Raw genomic sequence first — 15,715 nt, 5'->3', positions numbered from 1 at the left:
CTCTATATTAGAAGGTTTTCTCTTGGTATTTGAGAAAGCAAATCTTAGCTCCAAGCCGGTGCCGATTGTTAAATAGCTCTGATAGTAATTTACCCAGTCAGAAGGAATGTATTTTACTTTGTGCATGACTTTTGGTTTGATTAAACATTTTTCTGGTTCATAGTGTCTAGTAGGGGTTATTTGAAACTAGAAACAGTCTTAATTTCCCATGACCTATATGTACTTACATTAACCCAATGGCAAAGAATTTAAAAAACAAAACAATTTAAGGCTGTTTTTCTTGCCAGGAGCAAAACTGGAATAACACAGGTCCCACACAGGAACTACTCATGGTCTCTCTGCCATTCAACACAGTCCCTCTCCAGTCGCTCATGATAACGATGGGAAAATCCCCGCAAAGGACAACAGAACAGGATGGAGAGAGGCGGGACCACACAGACAACACACAGCAGTCATGAGCACGTGCTGAGGAGGACAGCCATTCCCACTGGCCTGTTACTGTGCAGACCAAGGACAGGCAGGCGATCAAATCAAATTCCTTGTTTTAGGGGAACTAGGTCCTGGGGCAAGAGAAGCAGCATGAAGGGATGTGTGCAAACACACGTCTGCAACCGAGGGGAAGGACAAGTGAGTTGGAGCGTCTGCAGAACAAGGTCAGAAACAGGAGGCAGGGCCATGAGGGCTGCTGGCAGGAGGGCAGCTGGAGGCAGCTTCACTGGAGTAAAACATTCTGCTGTCACGCGGCCACCACTTCATTCAACACGTGCTTGCTAATCAACAGCTATCTGGTCGGGAAGGAAAGAAATCTTTTTCTTGTCTGCTCTTTTTGGCCTTTGGTCAGATAAAACTCAGTCCAAGGTTATGACTGCTTTCCCCAAAACGTAGGAATAAAAGGATTTAATAAAACCTCAACACATTTCCTACCTCTAAATGTACGACTTATCCTCTTATCTGGATTATAAAAGTTAGTCTTCATTTGGATGAGTTCTAGGTGCTTCTTTACCAAACAAATTGCAAGGTATTCTTTTGGGATTTGAAGATATAGAATTATTGGGGTGTTGTTTTTTTTGCTTTTAAAAACACTACTGCTTGGGGCTTCCCTGGTGGCGCAGTGGTTGAGAGTCCGCCTGCCGATGCAGGGGGCGCGGGTTCGTGCCCCGGTCCGGGAAGATCCCTACATGCCGCGGAGCGGCTGGGCCCGTGGGCCATGGCCGCTGGGCCTGCGCGTCCGGAGCCTGTGCTCCGCAGCGGGAGAGGCCACGACAGTGAGAGGCCTGCGTACTGCAAAGAAAATAAATAAATAAAAAATAAAAAAATACAAAAAAAAAAAAAAAAACACTACTGCTTGATCACCCTTTAAAAACTGTACACTTAGTCAATCATGGTTTAAAATAAGGCAACTTGTCAAGGACCCTTTTCTTAATGCTTAAAATGGGCAGAGGCTGGGTTGCCCAGTAGGTAATTAGGTCCCCGAGTCAGGCTGTCATGGTCCTTCTGGACGTGGCTATTCTCAGGCACGGGGTAGGGGCGCGGGCCCAAGCTGAGGGAAAGGCAACTGAGGTGTCCCTTCTGTGGACCGAGGACCTTCCCCAATTGGAGGGGCCAAGGCTAAGCTCGAGCCTCAGATATGACTCGGCCTCTGGCCGGGCACTCTTCTCCCCATAGATCTAGAATGCCGGAAACGGGCAGGCTGTGTAAACGACTTAGAGTGCTTTGGTGGGTCTGTATGTTTCAGAGCTAAGTAATTCGGTAAGCAATTTGCCTCATTCTGCTTCAACCTGCGTTAGCTGGAACGGGGCCCTTAGGAGATGCACTGCTGTAGGGTGACCCCTGACTCCGGGGGCGGCTCCTCGCCACTCAGCCTTGTTCTGCTTCCCAAGGCCTCATTTCTCCTCCTGTATAATCGCCATGAACCTTTGGGTTTTAGAGCTGGAGGGGACCCTTAAGATCATCTGATCCAGAACTTTCAATTTTCAGATGGGACCCTGAAGTCCAGTTGTGGGCAGTGATTGGCCTCAGATTCCTGCAGGTGACTGGGAGCTGGCCCCATGCATCCTGATTTCTAGCCCATTGATTGTTCTTTTATAACACACTTCCTCCCCTCAGATGAAGGGAACCAAAGTAGAATCAAACCAAAGCCCTCGAAACCTGCAGATACCTGTCAACCACAGAGACCTATGGCTAAATACACAGTCTACACATTACAAAAGACTTCGGGTGGGGTATTTCTGGAGACAAAACAGGGGTAGGCAGCGTACGCCTGTCAAAACACGTGCTTCTGCTCCTCCATCCCAAGCTTTAGCTCTCCCCGTGACGTAACCTTTTAGGTCGTCTCTGGCTGACCACTGTCTGTGGGGAATCTGGGGGGAGGCTGTCCACCAGAGCAGCAGATGCTCACTGCGATGGTACCTGCTAGTGCATTAATGTTGTTCAGTCCGACAGTGGCCCCTGCCAGTCCTTGCAGAGTCCCGAGAGAGGTCAGAGAATTCATGGCCGCACCAGCAGTGGAGTTGGGGGTTGAAGCAGCCACTGCAAAACAAAAGACAGACAGGGAACCCGGGAGAGAAAGCACAGGATGAGTGAAAGCCAGATGGCCCGGGAAGTAGTCTGTCCCCATCACAGCAGACACAGCCGGGGAGCCTTCAACCACGGGCAGTCTGGGAGTTGCGCTTAGGTTTTGGTGTGAAAGACATGGGGTTGTCCTTGTGGCAACTGTGACAATGAGATCTGGTGAAAAAAAAGCATCACAGATCTGTTGTGCCAGCCAGCGAACATGTGCATTGCTGGTTAGTAGGGGACAGTCCACGATAGGAAGCCCGTCCTCCTGGGTGGTGGGTCTTTCACCAGCTGCACCTTGGAAGCCTCTGAACAAATGACCCGCACAAAAAAAGGGGGAGGGAAGGAGGAGTAAAATGGCGGTTCTTGGCTTTCATATTGCTTATGCTTCAGACTTGGCATTTTCTCAATGAAGCTCAAAAAAAAAAAAAAATTCCTGGGTTTGACAGACGACTTCAGGACCCAGGTAGTGGTGCTTATAGTAGCGGAGAGTGATAGGAGATAAAACCATTTTGGTCCGAACTCTTCTTCCCCTCCCCCCCTCCCCCTTTAAATAACCGCTTTATTGGGATATAATTCATGTTATAAATTGACTCCTTGAAAGTATACAATCTACTGATTTCAGTATAGTCACAGAGTTGTACAACCAGCACCACTAAGGTTATAACATTTTTATGACCCTCTAAAGAAACCCATACTCGTTAGCACTCATTCTACCTTCTCTCCTCTCCCTCGACACTGCCAACCACTGACCTACTTTCCGTCTCTGTGGATTTGCTTAGTCTGGATATGTCATATAAATGGAATCATAAAATATGTCATCTTTTGCACCTGGCTTCTTTCACTCAGCAAAATGTGTTCAAGGTTCATCCACGCTGTAGCACGTGTCAGTACTTTATCCCTTTTTATTGCTGAATAATATTCCATTCTGTGGAAACACTCCACTTTGTTTATTCATTCATCAGTTGTGGACATTTTGATTGTTTCCACTTTGGGGCTATTATGGATAATGCTGCTGTGAACATCTGTACACAAGTTTCTGGGCAGACATATGTCTTCAGTTCTCTTGAGGACATACTTAGGAGTGGGACTGCTGGGTCATATGATAAATCTATGTTTACCATTTTGAGGAAATACTAAAATGTTCTCCAAAGTTGCCGTCCTCCCTAATCCCTTTTACACTTACAATGTAAATAACATTTCAGGTTATCTTACATTTGTATAGCTTGATAGTCTGCTGACTTTTTTCACATGTATTATCTCACTTTATCCCAGTGATAGACGTAAAAGCTAAGCGAAACTCTGACCACTGATAAAAGTGGCGCTTGAGCCACTTCTAGCTGTGGAATCATTGTGAGCATGTGAACTTCCTTCCTTCTAGGATGGCCGGGAACTTCAGTCCATCCTGCTGGCATGTTCCTGCCCAGATGGAGCTCATTCCTGCTGTGCCTTCAGAAACCACACAGTATTGCTTGCAATGCACCTTGCTTGGGATTCCTTCTGGGTGAGCCTATAGATCAAATGCCTGAAAAATGAATTCCCCACCTTGCCACATTTCTGCCCATGTATATGGCATTAGCTTCTGACTCCTCATGATGTGTACGTATTTTCTTTCTCTTTTAAAAGTAAAATTATACATAATCAAGTCAATGTTTCTATAGTCCTTTTGTGTTATGAAACTTTTCAAGTACACACAAAAGGAGACGATAGTGACAAATTCCTTCAAACTCATATCCAGATTCTAGAATATTTGAGAACCACTCTACTTCCTACTTCCATCTTATCCCTTATCCCTTCCACTTCCCATCTTATCCCTACCACTCTACTTCCTACTTCCATCTTATCCCTACATCTTATCCCTTATCCCTTCAGTATGTAACTCTGAAAATTGAGGACATTTTCTTTTAAAACCCCAAACCACTTTTCTCTTTCCTCTTGAATCAGTTTTATTAAGGTTATAGCTTTCTAGGAATTTGTATGTTTCACTGAAGTTTTTGAATTTATATTGGTATAAAATTACTCATAATTTCTTCTTAATAAATTTTAAAAATCAGGAGCATTTACATTTAAGTCCCATTTCTTTGTCTGCTTGATCTGTCCGTTACTGAGGGAAGCACGTGAAAATCCTCCACTATGGTGATGCCAATTACTCCATGCAAATATGTAAATTTGGGGGAATACCTCTTGAAGCTACTTTACAACTTCCACAGATGTTTGTAGATCATTGTATCTTCTGTTGAAATAAACTTTTTGTGGTGACCTCTTCATTTCTAGTTTTACCTTGACATCTGTTTTATATGATGTTAAAAAAAAGCACCAGCCCTTCTTTTGTTATTTGCATGGTATATCTTCTGCCATCTTTTTATTTTTGTCTGTTTATATTTTAGCTCTATTTCTTATAATCAGTATATAAACAGGTTTTCAAAAACAGAATACAGCCTAATAATTTGATAGTCTTTCAGCGGAACTATTTAAATTTTGTGGTATACGTCCTGCCTATATTACATTTTTTCTCTTCTTTCTTGCCTACCTTTTAGGATTACTTGTTGGTTTTTTCCACATTCCATTTTCCCCCCTCTATTACTGGAGGTAATATTTAATATTTGGAGGTAATATCTTTTTTTGGAGGTAATATTTAATATTTCTATTCTTTTATGTATTACCATAAAAATTTTAAGTCACACATAACTTAAAAGAATCAAAGTTAACATTATCTTTATTCTTTGCCAGAACATTTTCTAGAATGTTTCTCCATTTGTGTATATGCTTAGGACAATTTCTAGAGACTTTAAGTGGTTGATTTTTTAAATAATTTTCACCAGTTATGGGTCTTTCACTGGCAAAAAGTCCACAGATATTCTCATACTACCATTCTAGAAGTTCTTCCCTGGTGTCACCTAAAATTGTGTGAAAACTCTTCAGGCCTTTATTACTGGCTTAGAATCAGAACATGCTTTAGGGATAGTTTTTACCCCTTATCACATGTAGACTGACGTCAAACAGAAGTGTATTTTTCTGTGGGAAAGCGGGGTGGGGGGACTTCAATTTCTGGCAGTTAGGTGGTCTAGGTTACTAGAGAGACTCTCCCACTGAAAAAAAACTAAAATGCTTAATAAGATGTTTTTTAAAATATTTTTAAATTGCATCAATAACTGACCATTTAGTAAGAAATACTCAGCAATCAATGATGTAAGTGAAAGATGGCACCCAGAGAAGTAAGTGGAGCATTGAAGGTAGCTTTCCCCTTAAGGTGGACCAGATAAATTTGAGCTTCAGTTCTCAAAGCTTCTCAGTACGTAAGAAATACAAGAAAGCCTAGGGCCTGCCTGAGGTAAAGCATCTAAGAAGAGACTTCCCCACCAATAAGTCTGGAACACTATAAAAGGCTAAGCAGTCAGTGAACAAGATATACTCTCACTTCAGAAACGGTAAGGAAAACTGCCTGTCTCAAAACTTAGTGTGGAGTATGGCAAGGGGAATTTCCCTCTGATAGTATATAACCAATGAGCCCTCACATCAGTTTTCAAACCAACTTTATCTGACTGGTCAAAACTGCTCAAGCCAGCAATTTAAAGTGGTCCCTAGCTTGTACTGTCTTCCAGCACCCTGCAGAATCAACTATAAGTCAACCTTGAAAAGGCCCATTTTCAGCAAAGAATTCTCAGAAATAAGGTTCCAAGATAGTTAAGCTCACAAGACAAAAAAATCACAAGTACCAAGAGTAAGAAGCAGCAGAGACAGAGTTAGACACCATATTTAGATCCACCAAAACTTCAGATATTGGAATTATTAGCACACAATAGAATGGAGGTACATTTAACATGTCTGCACAATTTAAAAAGGGTGGGGGGCTTCCCTGGTGGCTCAGTGGTTGAAAGTCCACCTGCCGATGCAGGGGACACGGGTTTGTGCCCTGGTCCGGGAAGATCCCACATGCCGCGGAGCGGCTAGGCCCGTGAGCCATGGCCACTGAGCCTGCGCGTCCGGAGCCTGTGCTCCGCAATAGGAGAGGCCACAACAGTGAGAGGCCCGCGTACCGCAAAAAAAAAAAAGGGTGGAAAATGAAAAAAAAAAAGATTATAAGAAATGACCAAGTATACTGATAAAATTATTAAATAATAAAATCTTAGAAGTGAAAAAACATAATCAAAATATAAAATTCAATGGATATACAGGTTTAACAGGATATTAGATACAGTCACAGAAAGAATTTCGTGAGCTGGAAGACAGACCTGAGGAGATTATACATAACTGAGAAAGAAATGATAACAGATTAAGGGACATGGACTAGTCTAACATACGTCTAGCTGAAGTTCCTGAAGGAAAAGGGAGAACAGGGAAAAGGCAATATGTAAAGAGTTAATGACTGAGAATTTTCCAGAACTGATACAAGATCCTCTCCCACATCCACATGTTCAAAGGTCCCAGTGAATTTCAATCAGGAAAAATGAAAATAAATATAAATTAGATGCACCACAGCAAAAAATGCAGAACACCAAAGAAGATTTAAAAAACAACCAGAGAAGAAAAAAAAAAACCTCAAAAGACCACAATTAGACATCTCAGTACCTGATATCTAAACAGTAATAATGTAAGCAAGTTAGTAAAAGGTGCTGAGATAAACTAACCGTCAAGCTAGAATATCCAGCAAAAATGTATTTCATAAACTAGGACAAAATAAAGAAGTACTTTTCACACAAAAGCTAAGAGACTTTTTCACCATTAGACCCTCACTAACTGAAGTGCTACTGGATACTTCAAACTAAAGGAGAAATGATCCCAGATGAAAAGAGGAGGAATAATAAGGATGTGATAAATATATGGGCATACCTAAATAAATGCTATAGAAAATAGCAATGGACAGAAATTCAAACCAAACCAAACCAACTTAGAGCTAAAACACATGACAACACGAATACACCACCCATGGGCTGCAGGGGGGAGCTTTTTTGAGTTAAAGTATCATAAGATCCTTGAAAGAAAAAGAAATTTCTTGCTTTTTATTTGGCTGCGTCAGGTCTTAGTTGCGGCACACGGGATCTTTCACTGCGGCGTGGGCTTCTCTCTCGTTGTGGTGCACGGGCTCCGTAGTTGCCGTGTACGGGCTTAGCTGCCCCGCGCCTGTGGGACCTTAATTCCCCGACCAGGGATCGAACCCGCATCCCCTGCATTGGAAGGTGGGTTCTTAACCACCGGACCACCAGGGAAGTCCCAAGAAATTTCTTTCTCAAGAAAACTGACTAAATCTCAGTAGGAAGAGCAGGAGTTTGTGACATTTGAGCCACAACCAGCAGGTTGTGCTATCCCCTGTCCTCCTCTCCCCCAAGCTCAGCGTAATGGAAGCTCTACCCCAGGAGATTGTGGTCAAGAAGATGGGGGCTCTTTTCAGCTCCCAAACTATAGCGATGGTTTCTCCTAGGGAGGGGTAGACCACTGGCCTTTCTAACCATCCTTCTTCCCTGGCCCTGTTTTGCAGAAACTCTACTGCAGGTCAAGAAGTGTTGAGTCCTTTCCTCGAACCAGCCTGTACTCAGAGGGTGGAAGCTCAACCCCAGGCACAGCACTCGGAGAATACTGGGCCCAATTACCCTCATCCCATCTTGCTTCTGGGCGGAGGTTCTATGCCCAGAGAAGCCAGCTGAGACAAGCAGGTGCTACTGCCCTGCTGCATCACCCCTCTTGTAGGCCAGGGGTTGCTTGAAGCAAAGCAGGTTGCTGTCCCTGCCCTCAGCTCCAGGGCAGTGGCAAAGAGGGTCTGCCCACAGAGAGAGAGAGAGAGAGAGAGAGAGAGAGAGAGAGAGAGAGAGAGAGAGAGAGAGAGAGAGAGAGAGAGAGAGAGAGAGATCACAAGAACAGAGAGCTCCATAACTTTCCCTAAGAGGAATGCATTTATTTGGAACACAGTGCAGGGAAGTTCAAGCCTAAGGCACCATGGAAAACAATAGATATTTTGGTGGTGGGCCATTAAGAGGAACAGAATGGTAGGCCATCCAGAAGTTTAACAGAGAAAACCAGAGAAACAGAGAGATAGGAAGAGTGTTCCCGGGGTCACAGCAAGCTTCAAGGAATGGCCTTGAAGACTTTCCCTATGGAGGGGCCTGACTTTAACAGAATCAGACTGTGATGGCCGTTCATGCTCAGGGTCAAAAACAACAGATTAAACAACTAGAAATTAATGGAGGCTGGGTGGGATAGCAATAGAAACAGACCAGCCAGAAACTGAACAGGCAATCCGGCAGAAAGGCATTCAAAGAGAGCTATTTGGAAGAATTATGTCATTTAAAAAAGGAAATATAAGAATGTCACTCACAGCCCGAGGCTGTGTTCTCTAAGGAGTGCCATCAGAAGCACCCTGTAGGGAATAAACTCCACTTGCTAAGTCACTAAGCAGATGAGCAAACAAGAAGCAGCTGGGTTTGGTGGGGGAGAGTAGGGAGGATCAGCGTCCAGAATAAAATGTCTAGTTGTTCATAAATTATGAGATGTGCAAAGAAATGAGAAAGTGTGATCCACACAGGGAAGAAAGCAGGCAACAGAAACAGTTTGAGACGGCCCAGACACTGTTCTCAGCAGACAGAGACATCAAAGCAGCCATTATAAATATGTTCAAAGAATGAAAGGAAACCAGATCTGCCTACACTGTCTACAGGAGACACGTTTTAGATTCAAAGCCACAAACAGGTTGAAAGTAAAAGGGTGGAAAAGTATATACCAGGCAAACAGCAACCGTAGAGCTGGACTGGCTAGACTAGAATGAGACAGCAGAGACTTGACAATCATTTGAGAGAGAAAGAAAACTGGGTCAACTGCTTGCACTGCAAAGGACCTTAATACACTTTCCTAAAAATCTGTGTCTTTGGTAGCTCATGAAAGAATTCCAGGGCCAGTGTGCGGTGACCAGCAGAAAACCCTTATTTTATTCAGGGCTCTGTTTTTCTTTACCTCCCTCAGACTCTTCATTCAGATCAAAGAAAAGGGAAAGGAACGGAAAGGACCAGGATGAGGAGATGACATATTCCTCCAACAGCACAGGAAATGAACGTGAAGCAACCTGGGAGGAGGCATGGAGGGGAGTAAACTGAGTACCTGGGTCAGGATGCTCTCTGGCACTCATCTGAGAAACACATACAAGCTACTGTTATCATCAGAAAGGCCCCCAGACCCGGGTGCCATTCGCAGCAACGATGGAGAAGGTTGGGTACCCGCGCCCTCAGGTCGCTAATCTGGAGAAGGTCATTTATCAGTAGGGACGCCACCACGTCCCTAGAAGCCTCACGTGACCTGTCACCATGCTGATGTGGGGTATTCCTCATAGCTGCTGGAGACCCGACACCTACGACGGGGCCTTATCGCCTCAGTCTCTGTAACGTGAACTTATCAGGCTCATTTACCGCACAGACCTCATGAGTCTCTAATCCTCTGCACCACCCCTTGGCGGGGGTCGCCCTGTATCTAAACGGAGGTGGCAGGAGAGGGATCACGAAGGTTAGCATGGGCATCCTGAGGAAGAACAGATAAAGTGTATTAGCTTGGCCCGGCAGGTACTGAAAAATGAGGCTACGGCTGGAAACAACACACTGTCACAATTTCATTGTTCTCTTTTCAAAACAGAAAACTGGAGGCAAAGTGGGGCTACAGTTAAGACTGAGTGCTTTTGCAGCACTGTTTACAACAGCCAAGACATGAAAGCAACCTACCTGTCCATCGACAGATGAACAGATAAAGAAGAGGTGGTATATAGATATAACGGAATATTACTCAGCCATAAAAAAGAACAAAATGATGCCATTTGCAGCAACATGGGTGGACCTAGAGATTATCCTACTAAGTGAAGTAAGTTACACAGAGAAAGACAAATATCATATGATATCACTTATATGTGGAATGTAAAAAAATGATACAAATGAACTTATTTACAAAACAGAAACAGACTCACAGACACAGCACACAAACTTATGGTTACCAAAGGGGATAGTGAGGCAGGGGAGATAAATTAAGAGTTTGGGATTAACATATACACACTACTATACATAAAATAGATAATCGATAAGGACCTACTACATAGCACAGGCAACTTTACTCGATATTCTGTAGTAACCTATATAAGAATCTCAAAAAGAATGGATACATGTATATGTATAACTGAATCACTTTGTTGTACACCTGAAACTAACAACACTGTAAATCAACTATACTCCAAAAAAAAAAAAAAAAAAAAGAAACAATATGCAAGTGAGAGGTCTCTTTATATCTTGCTTTTCTATTTATTTAAAACCCAGGAAGAGTGGCTAGAGTGCACTGTAGTTTTCTGACCTCTTGTTGTGCTGTTCTTGGATGGTCCCAGTAGACTGATGGGGAGAGGGTGAAAAATAGGAGGGGGAGGAATCAAACATGAGATTAACTGAACTAAGTAACTTGCCTTAAAATGAGAAGACTCCACGTGCTCCAGTGCTTTGGACAATACAATGAAAATTCAGCCCGGTTTGAGTCTAAATTGGAAAAGATATCTCGACTGTGTATCTAGCTGCCTTTAAGAACCTTCTGAGTTCTAGCAAACAATCTGTTTAAAGCAAAAGGAAAACTCAAATTTGTCATACAGCCAATCTCAATCAAATGCCTCAAAACCAAATATTCAAGAGAGACACGATAGAGAAAAGCCCCTAGACACAAAAGACAGAGACAGATTAAATACCAGCAACACGCATATCTTTCTATTTCTGTGCTGGCAGACCGGCAGGACGCTGCCTTGGGTAACTGCATTCTGCCCACCCAAAATTCCCTTCCGTCTCCACTGAGAACTGTATCCTTCGCTTTCTCAGTTAAACTGTTTACAAGACGCCAAAGGAACACTGGTAAATAAATGTTGGCTCAGCTTTGCCCACAGCACCTCCTTCAGTCGGAGGCTGCCCCACGCAAAGGAGAAGCCGCACAACAAAGCCGAGAGGAAGGCGGGTGGGGAGCAGAGCCACCTCAGCTCCCGGGCAGCGAGGACAGACGCTGTCACACGCCACGTTTCACGCCTGCTGTACCACCAGCTCAAGACCACCGAGCAGCCCAAAGAGGTTCTGAGCAGCTAGCCAGCCAGGAAGTGAAATGGCCAAGCAACACACCAGAGCCATGTGTCTATGACCTCACATGGAAATGCAGTTCTGTGCCTTTGGATGAAAAAACTGCAGGAGGAGGGGCTTCCCTGGTGGCACAGTGGTTAAGAATCCGCCTGCCAGTGCAGGGGACACGGGTTCAAGCCCTGGTCCAGGCAGATCCCACATGCCGCAGAGCAACTAAGCCCGCGAGCTATAACTACTGAAGCCCGTGCGCCTAGAGCCCGTGCTCTGCAGCAGGAGAAGCCACTGCACTGAGAAGCCCGCACACCACAATGAAGAGTAGCCCCCGCTCGCCGCAACTAGAGAAAGCCCGTGGACAGCAACAAAGACCCAATGCAGTCATAAACAAACAAACAAACAAACAAACAAACTGCAGGACGGGGAGACTGGGGTGCTGGAGAGGGAGGAGGGCCGGGGGAGGGGGAGACTGGCAGTGAGGAAGTACATCTCTGCCTGTTACGGAATCACTTTGTTCATGTGACCAGGTCAGTTCATTGACGGAAAGACTCCAAGCTCAGGGATCCCCAAATACCCATCCTAATCTAAGTGATAAGATGGGTGCTTTCTTCTCAGAGCCAGGGGGTGCCTTGCTGAATGATGTGTCTAGAAGAGCTTCTTGACTCAGGTCAAAACTGCAGGTCACAGATGGAGGGCCCAGGTCATCTGGTCCCTTGCTATGCTGGGAGATAGAGGGGGCAGAGGGGGAGAGGGGGGAGGGGGGAGGGAGAGGGGGAGAGAGAGAGAAGGCAGGAAGGAAGGAAGGAGAAGGAAGGAAGGGAAGGAGGAAACAGTGCTAGAAGAGCCCCCAGAAGAACTTCTGTTCAGCACAGAGCTGAGAACTAGACTCACTCATACCCTCAGCCCAAGGATTTGTTTCTCTTACATCAGTAAGTCCTTCACACATACTCTCTCATTTCCGGTTGGTCCGCCCAGGACACGCACGCACTGGCTGGGGAAAGGAGGCGGCAGCAGAGGGGTGTGCGTGGTGCACACGGTACGGAGGTACAGGACGGGACCCTCTCCAGCTGTGTGGCCAATCGGGGGGCCAAACAGCAAGACACACACAGCTGTGCGAGAAGGGCTGTTTGGAAAACTTTCTTAAACCAGTATAACAAGCAAGCCTAATCTTACCTGAATTTAAAAAAGACGTTCCATTTGTTTTCTTTTTACGTTTATTTGTGCCAGAGATAAAAGCTTATTCTCAGCTTTCCAGAGAGAAAGGACCTTTGCTTCACTTCCCAGGAGACAGTCCCCTGGTCTCTGCTTCTCGCAGCCCCCAGCGGCCTTGATTTCCCTTCTGGGGACAAGGGTGACTCATCTGCCTGCACAGACTCAGGAGGCCCTGATGTCCTCCGGGCCAGAGTCGGGGCCCCTGAATTGAAATACGAGACACCAACGGGTGCCTGAGAAAGGCCTTCCCGCTCTCTCTTCTCTTTTTGTGCTAACTTCTGCATGACTGGGTAGGTAAACTAAGTTTATTTAGGTCTCCAGGGCAATGTTTAGAGAGGGAGGTAAGAATCACTACTCTTGTTCTCTAAGGTAGGCAGAATTTACTGTCGCCCTGAAGAGGTCCATGTCCTAATTTCAGGAACCTGTGAACATGTCAGGTTACATGACCCAGAGAAATTAAAAGTTGTGATTCAGCTGACCTTGAGATGGGGAGATGTTCCTCGATTATCTGCATGGGCCCCATGTAAACACAAGGGTTCTTATCGGGGGCTGGAAGGAGAATCAGAGAGACAGCAGCACAAAGACATAGCAGCTCTGAAGATGGAAAGGGCCGGGAGCCAAGGGGAGTCAGTGGCCTCTAGGAGGATTTTGTTCTCACAAGGAGGGATGACATTCTTTTCACATCAATTTGCAACACCTGAAGATTCAACATCTTCTCCCCTGGGGAGGCGACTGCACAGCTAATGACCGGTTCTCCAGCCTTTATCATCAGGCTGGTCCTCAGGAGACTCCATCTGGGGGTACAGCTTTGAGAGGGTCCAGAAGAGGGTGAGCTGGCCTGAAAGCCAAGCTGAGAGACAGACAGGGGACAGAAAGGTAAAACTTAGCCTAGAGAGGAGAAGGCTAAGGGAAGAAACAGTGTGAGGTCTTGATACAGAGAGTCGTTGTAGCTCCAGAGACCCAAGTGGGGGCCAGTCGGTGGCGGCCAAGAGGGGCAGAGTCAGGGTGGGCAAGAACTGGCCTGCACGGCGGGCCCAGCCTCCCCGTTTGTGGGAACAGGAAAGCAGAGTCTCCGCGTGGTCGCGTATCGGGGGTTTCGGCAGAGCCCGCGGCTAGGCTTGGGGGCCTCCGAGTCCAATAAACCAACGTCTGAAAAGCTCTTACTTTCCCCCTAGGACTGAACACACACCGCAGCATCTCCCGGCGGGGCAAACGAGGACTCCGAGAAGGCAGGACTCAACCCTCAGTGAAGGGGACCAGCCCCTTTTCCCACAGCATCACTGAAGGGCCTGAGACCCCAGGTCTGTTTGGAGGCTGCAGACCAAAGGGACCCACACAAACAGCCCCATCGAGCTGCAGACATCACAGGCTTCTACCTTCTCTTCTGAGCAGAGAGGCAGCAACTCAAATCCCAAATGGCCGGATCGTGGTGGAAACGATCACTAGGGAAAGGCCAGCCTTGCGTGGTGGATACTCCCTCTGACCTGCGGCCCAGGGCCAGGTTGGGCTGCAGGGCTGCTGGGCTGCTCCGCGGGCCACTGCGTCACAACCATCCTGTCTCTGGAGGCAGGGACCACAATGCCCTTAGACGGCGCAGGAAGCACACACCGGATGGGAAGAAGGTATAGCCAAGGGTCTCCTGCATCGCGGTCACCTGGACGTTCCCTGAGACCTGCCGGTTGTGCGGCTCAGGACTGTGAATTAACACACCCTCTTGGTGCGTCTTCTGCTCGTTAAAGATTGGGACCCACTGATCTCGGGGTGTCTGCGCGTAGCATCAGCAGATTCCCTCCAGGCTGGGTGCAGAATTTAGTTTGGGGTGTGAGAAGGTGAGAGGCTAAGAGGAGGTGAGGTTGGGTTTGTGATAAGACAGGGGAACAGATGCTGGGAGGTAGGAACAGGGGTTAAAAAACTATGGAAGAGTAAAAAGTTCTGGTTCTATCTTGCATATAAAGAAGTCCCCCTGGTTACAGGGCAGGAGGTCACTGGTCTTATTTCCTAGAACCTACGAGAGGGACTGACACATCGTAGGCGCCACACAGGGACTTGCTGAGTGAAGGAAGGGGTGGAAAGCCCACCGCGGCCGCGGCAGGTACACCGGACTCCGCGTCTGGCCGCTCCCAGGACGAGGCCCCGCACAGGCCTCCATGAGCTGGAGGGAGGGCATCCACCCGCCGATGCTGTGGCTGCCCAGAGGGCCCCCCACGGCCAGGTGAGCCCGGAGCGGGGTGAAGGGCTCTCATTAACTGTTTCTTTAACACTGGAGGAAGGGTGGGGATGCCATTACAAACAGAAGTAGCCAAGCCAGCTGCTGCCTCGTCACCGGCACAGGAGCAGAGATGCCCCTCGTTCCCCTTGCGTGGCTGCCACAGAAGGAACCAGAGGCCCCTCTGAGGTCCGCGAGGCTCCACACTGGCCTGGCCCCTGGAGAGGCAGAGACCTCATCCTCCCTCTCCTCGAACTGTGATCAGGGACATGGAGGAAATACCGGCTTCCTTCTCATTCTTTGCACGAGGTGGGATGGCCGGCAGTTTGCGGGGAGGCTGACTGCTGAATGTAGGGAACGTGGCTCTTCCCCCTTTGTTGTGTAGCCGCGTGCCTTGCGGGATCTTAGCTCCCCGACCAGGGATTGAACCCGCGCCCCCTGCAGGGAGGCGCGGAGTCCTAACTGCTGGACCGCCAGGGAAGTCCTGGCTCTTCCTCTTTTTCCAGATTCCAGATCCACCGAGAAAAGTAGAAAGGTGGTCGTTGGGGACGATCAACCTCTGACACTGACCACGCCTCTGTCATCCTCCCTACACGAAGGTGATCTTTCCCTCCGTTCTTTTATCGGTGCACTGGCAGGTCCTGTCTCGGATATGTCTGCCCCTGAAAGGACCACGCTT

General features: G+C 46.8%; 1 protein-coding gene across 7 annotated transcripts in view; it reads right to left on the bottom strand.

Moving 5' to 3' along the window:
- Positions 1-15,715, bottom strand: part of CELF2 (CUGBP Elav-like family member 2) — a 527,802-nt gene that overhangs the window by 17,142 nt on the left and 494,945 nt on the right. For all 7 annotated transcript variants that reach the window (XM_060160102.1, XM_060160117.1, XM_060160126.1 and 4 more), the window contains one exon: positions 2,410-2,529. In XM_060160102.1, the coding sequence (XP_060016085.1) occupies positions 2,410-2,529 (120 nt within the window). The remainder of the gene's footprint in view (positions 1-2,409; positions 2,530-15,715) is intronic.

The sequence above is a fragment of the Lagenorhynchus albirostris genome, chromosome 1 (genome assembly GCF_949774975.1).
Source record: "Lagenorhynchus albirostris chromosome 1, mLagAlb1.1, whole genome shotgun sequence".
NCBI classification, from domain to species: Eukaryota; Metazoa; Chordata; class Mammalia; order Artiodactyla; family Delphinidae; genus Lagenorhynchus; species Lagenorhynchus albirostris.
Note: the sequence above shows the minus strand (reverse complement) of the source record. Positions and strands in the feature narration are given on the sequence as shown.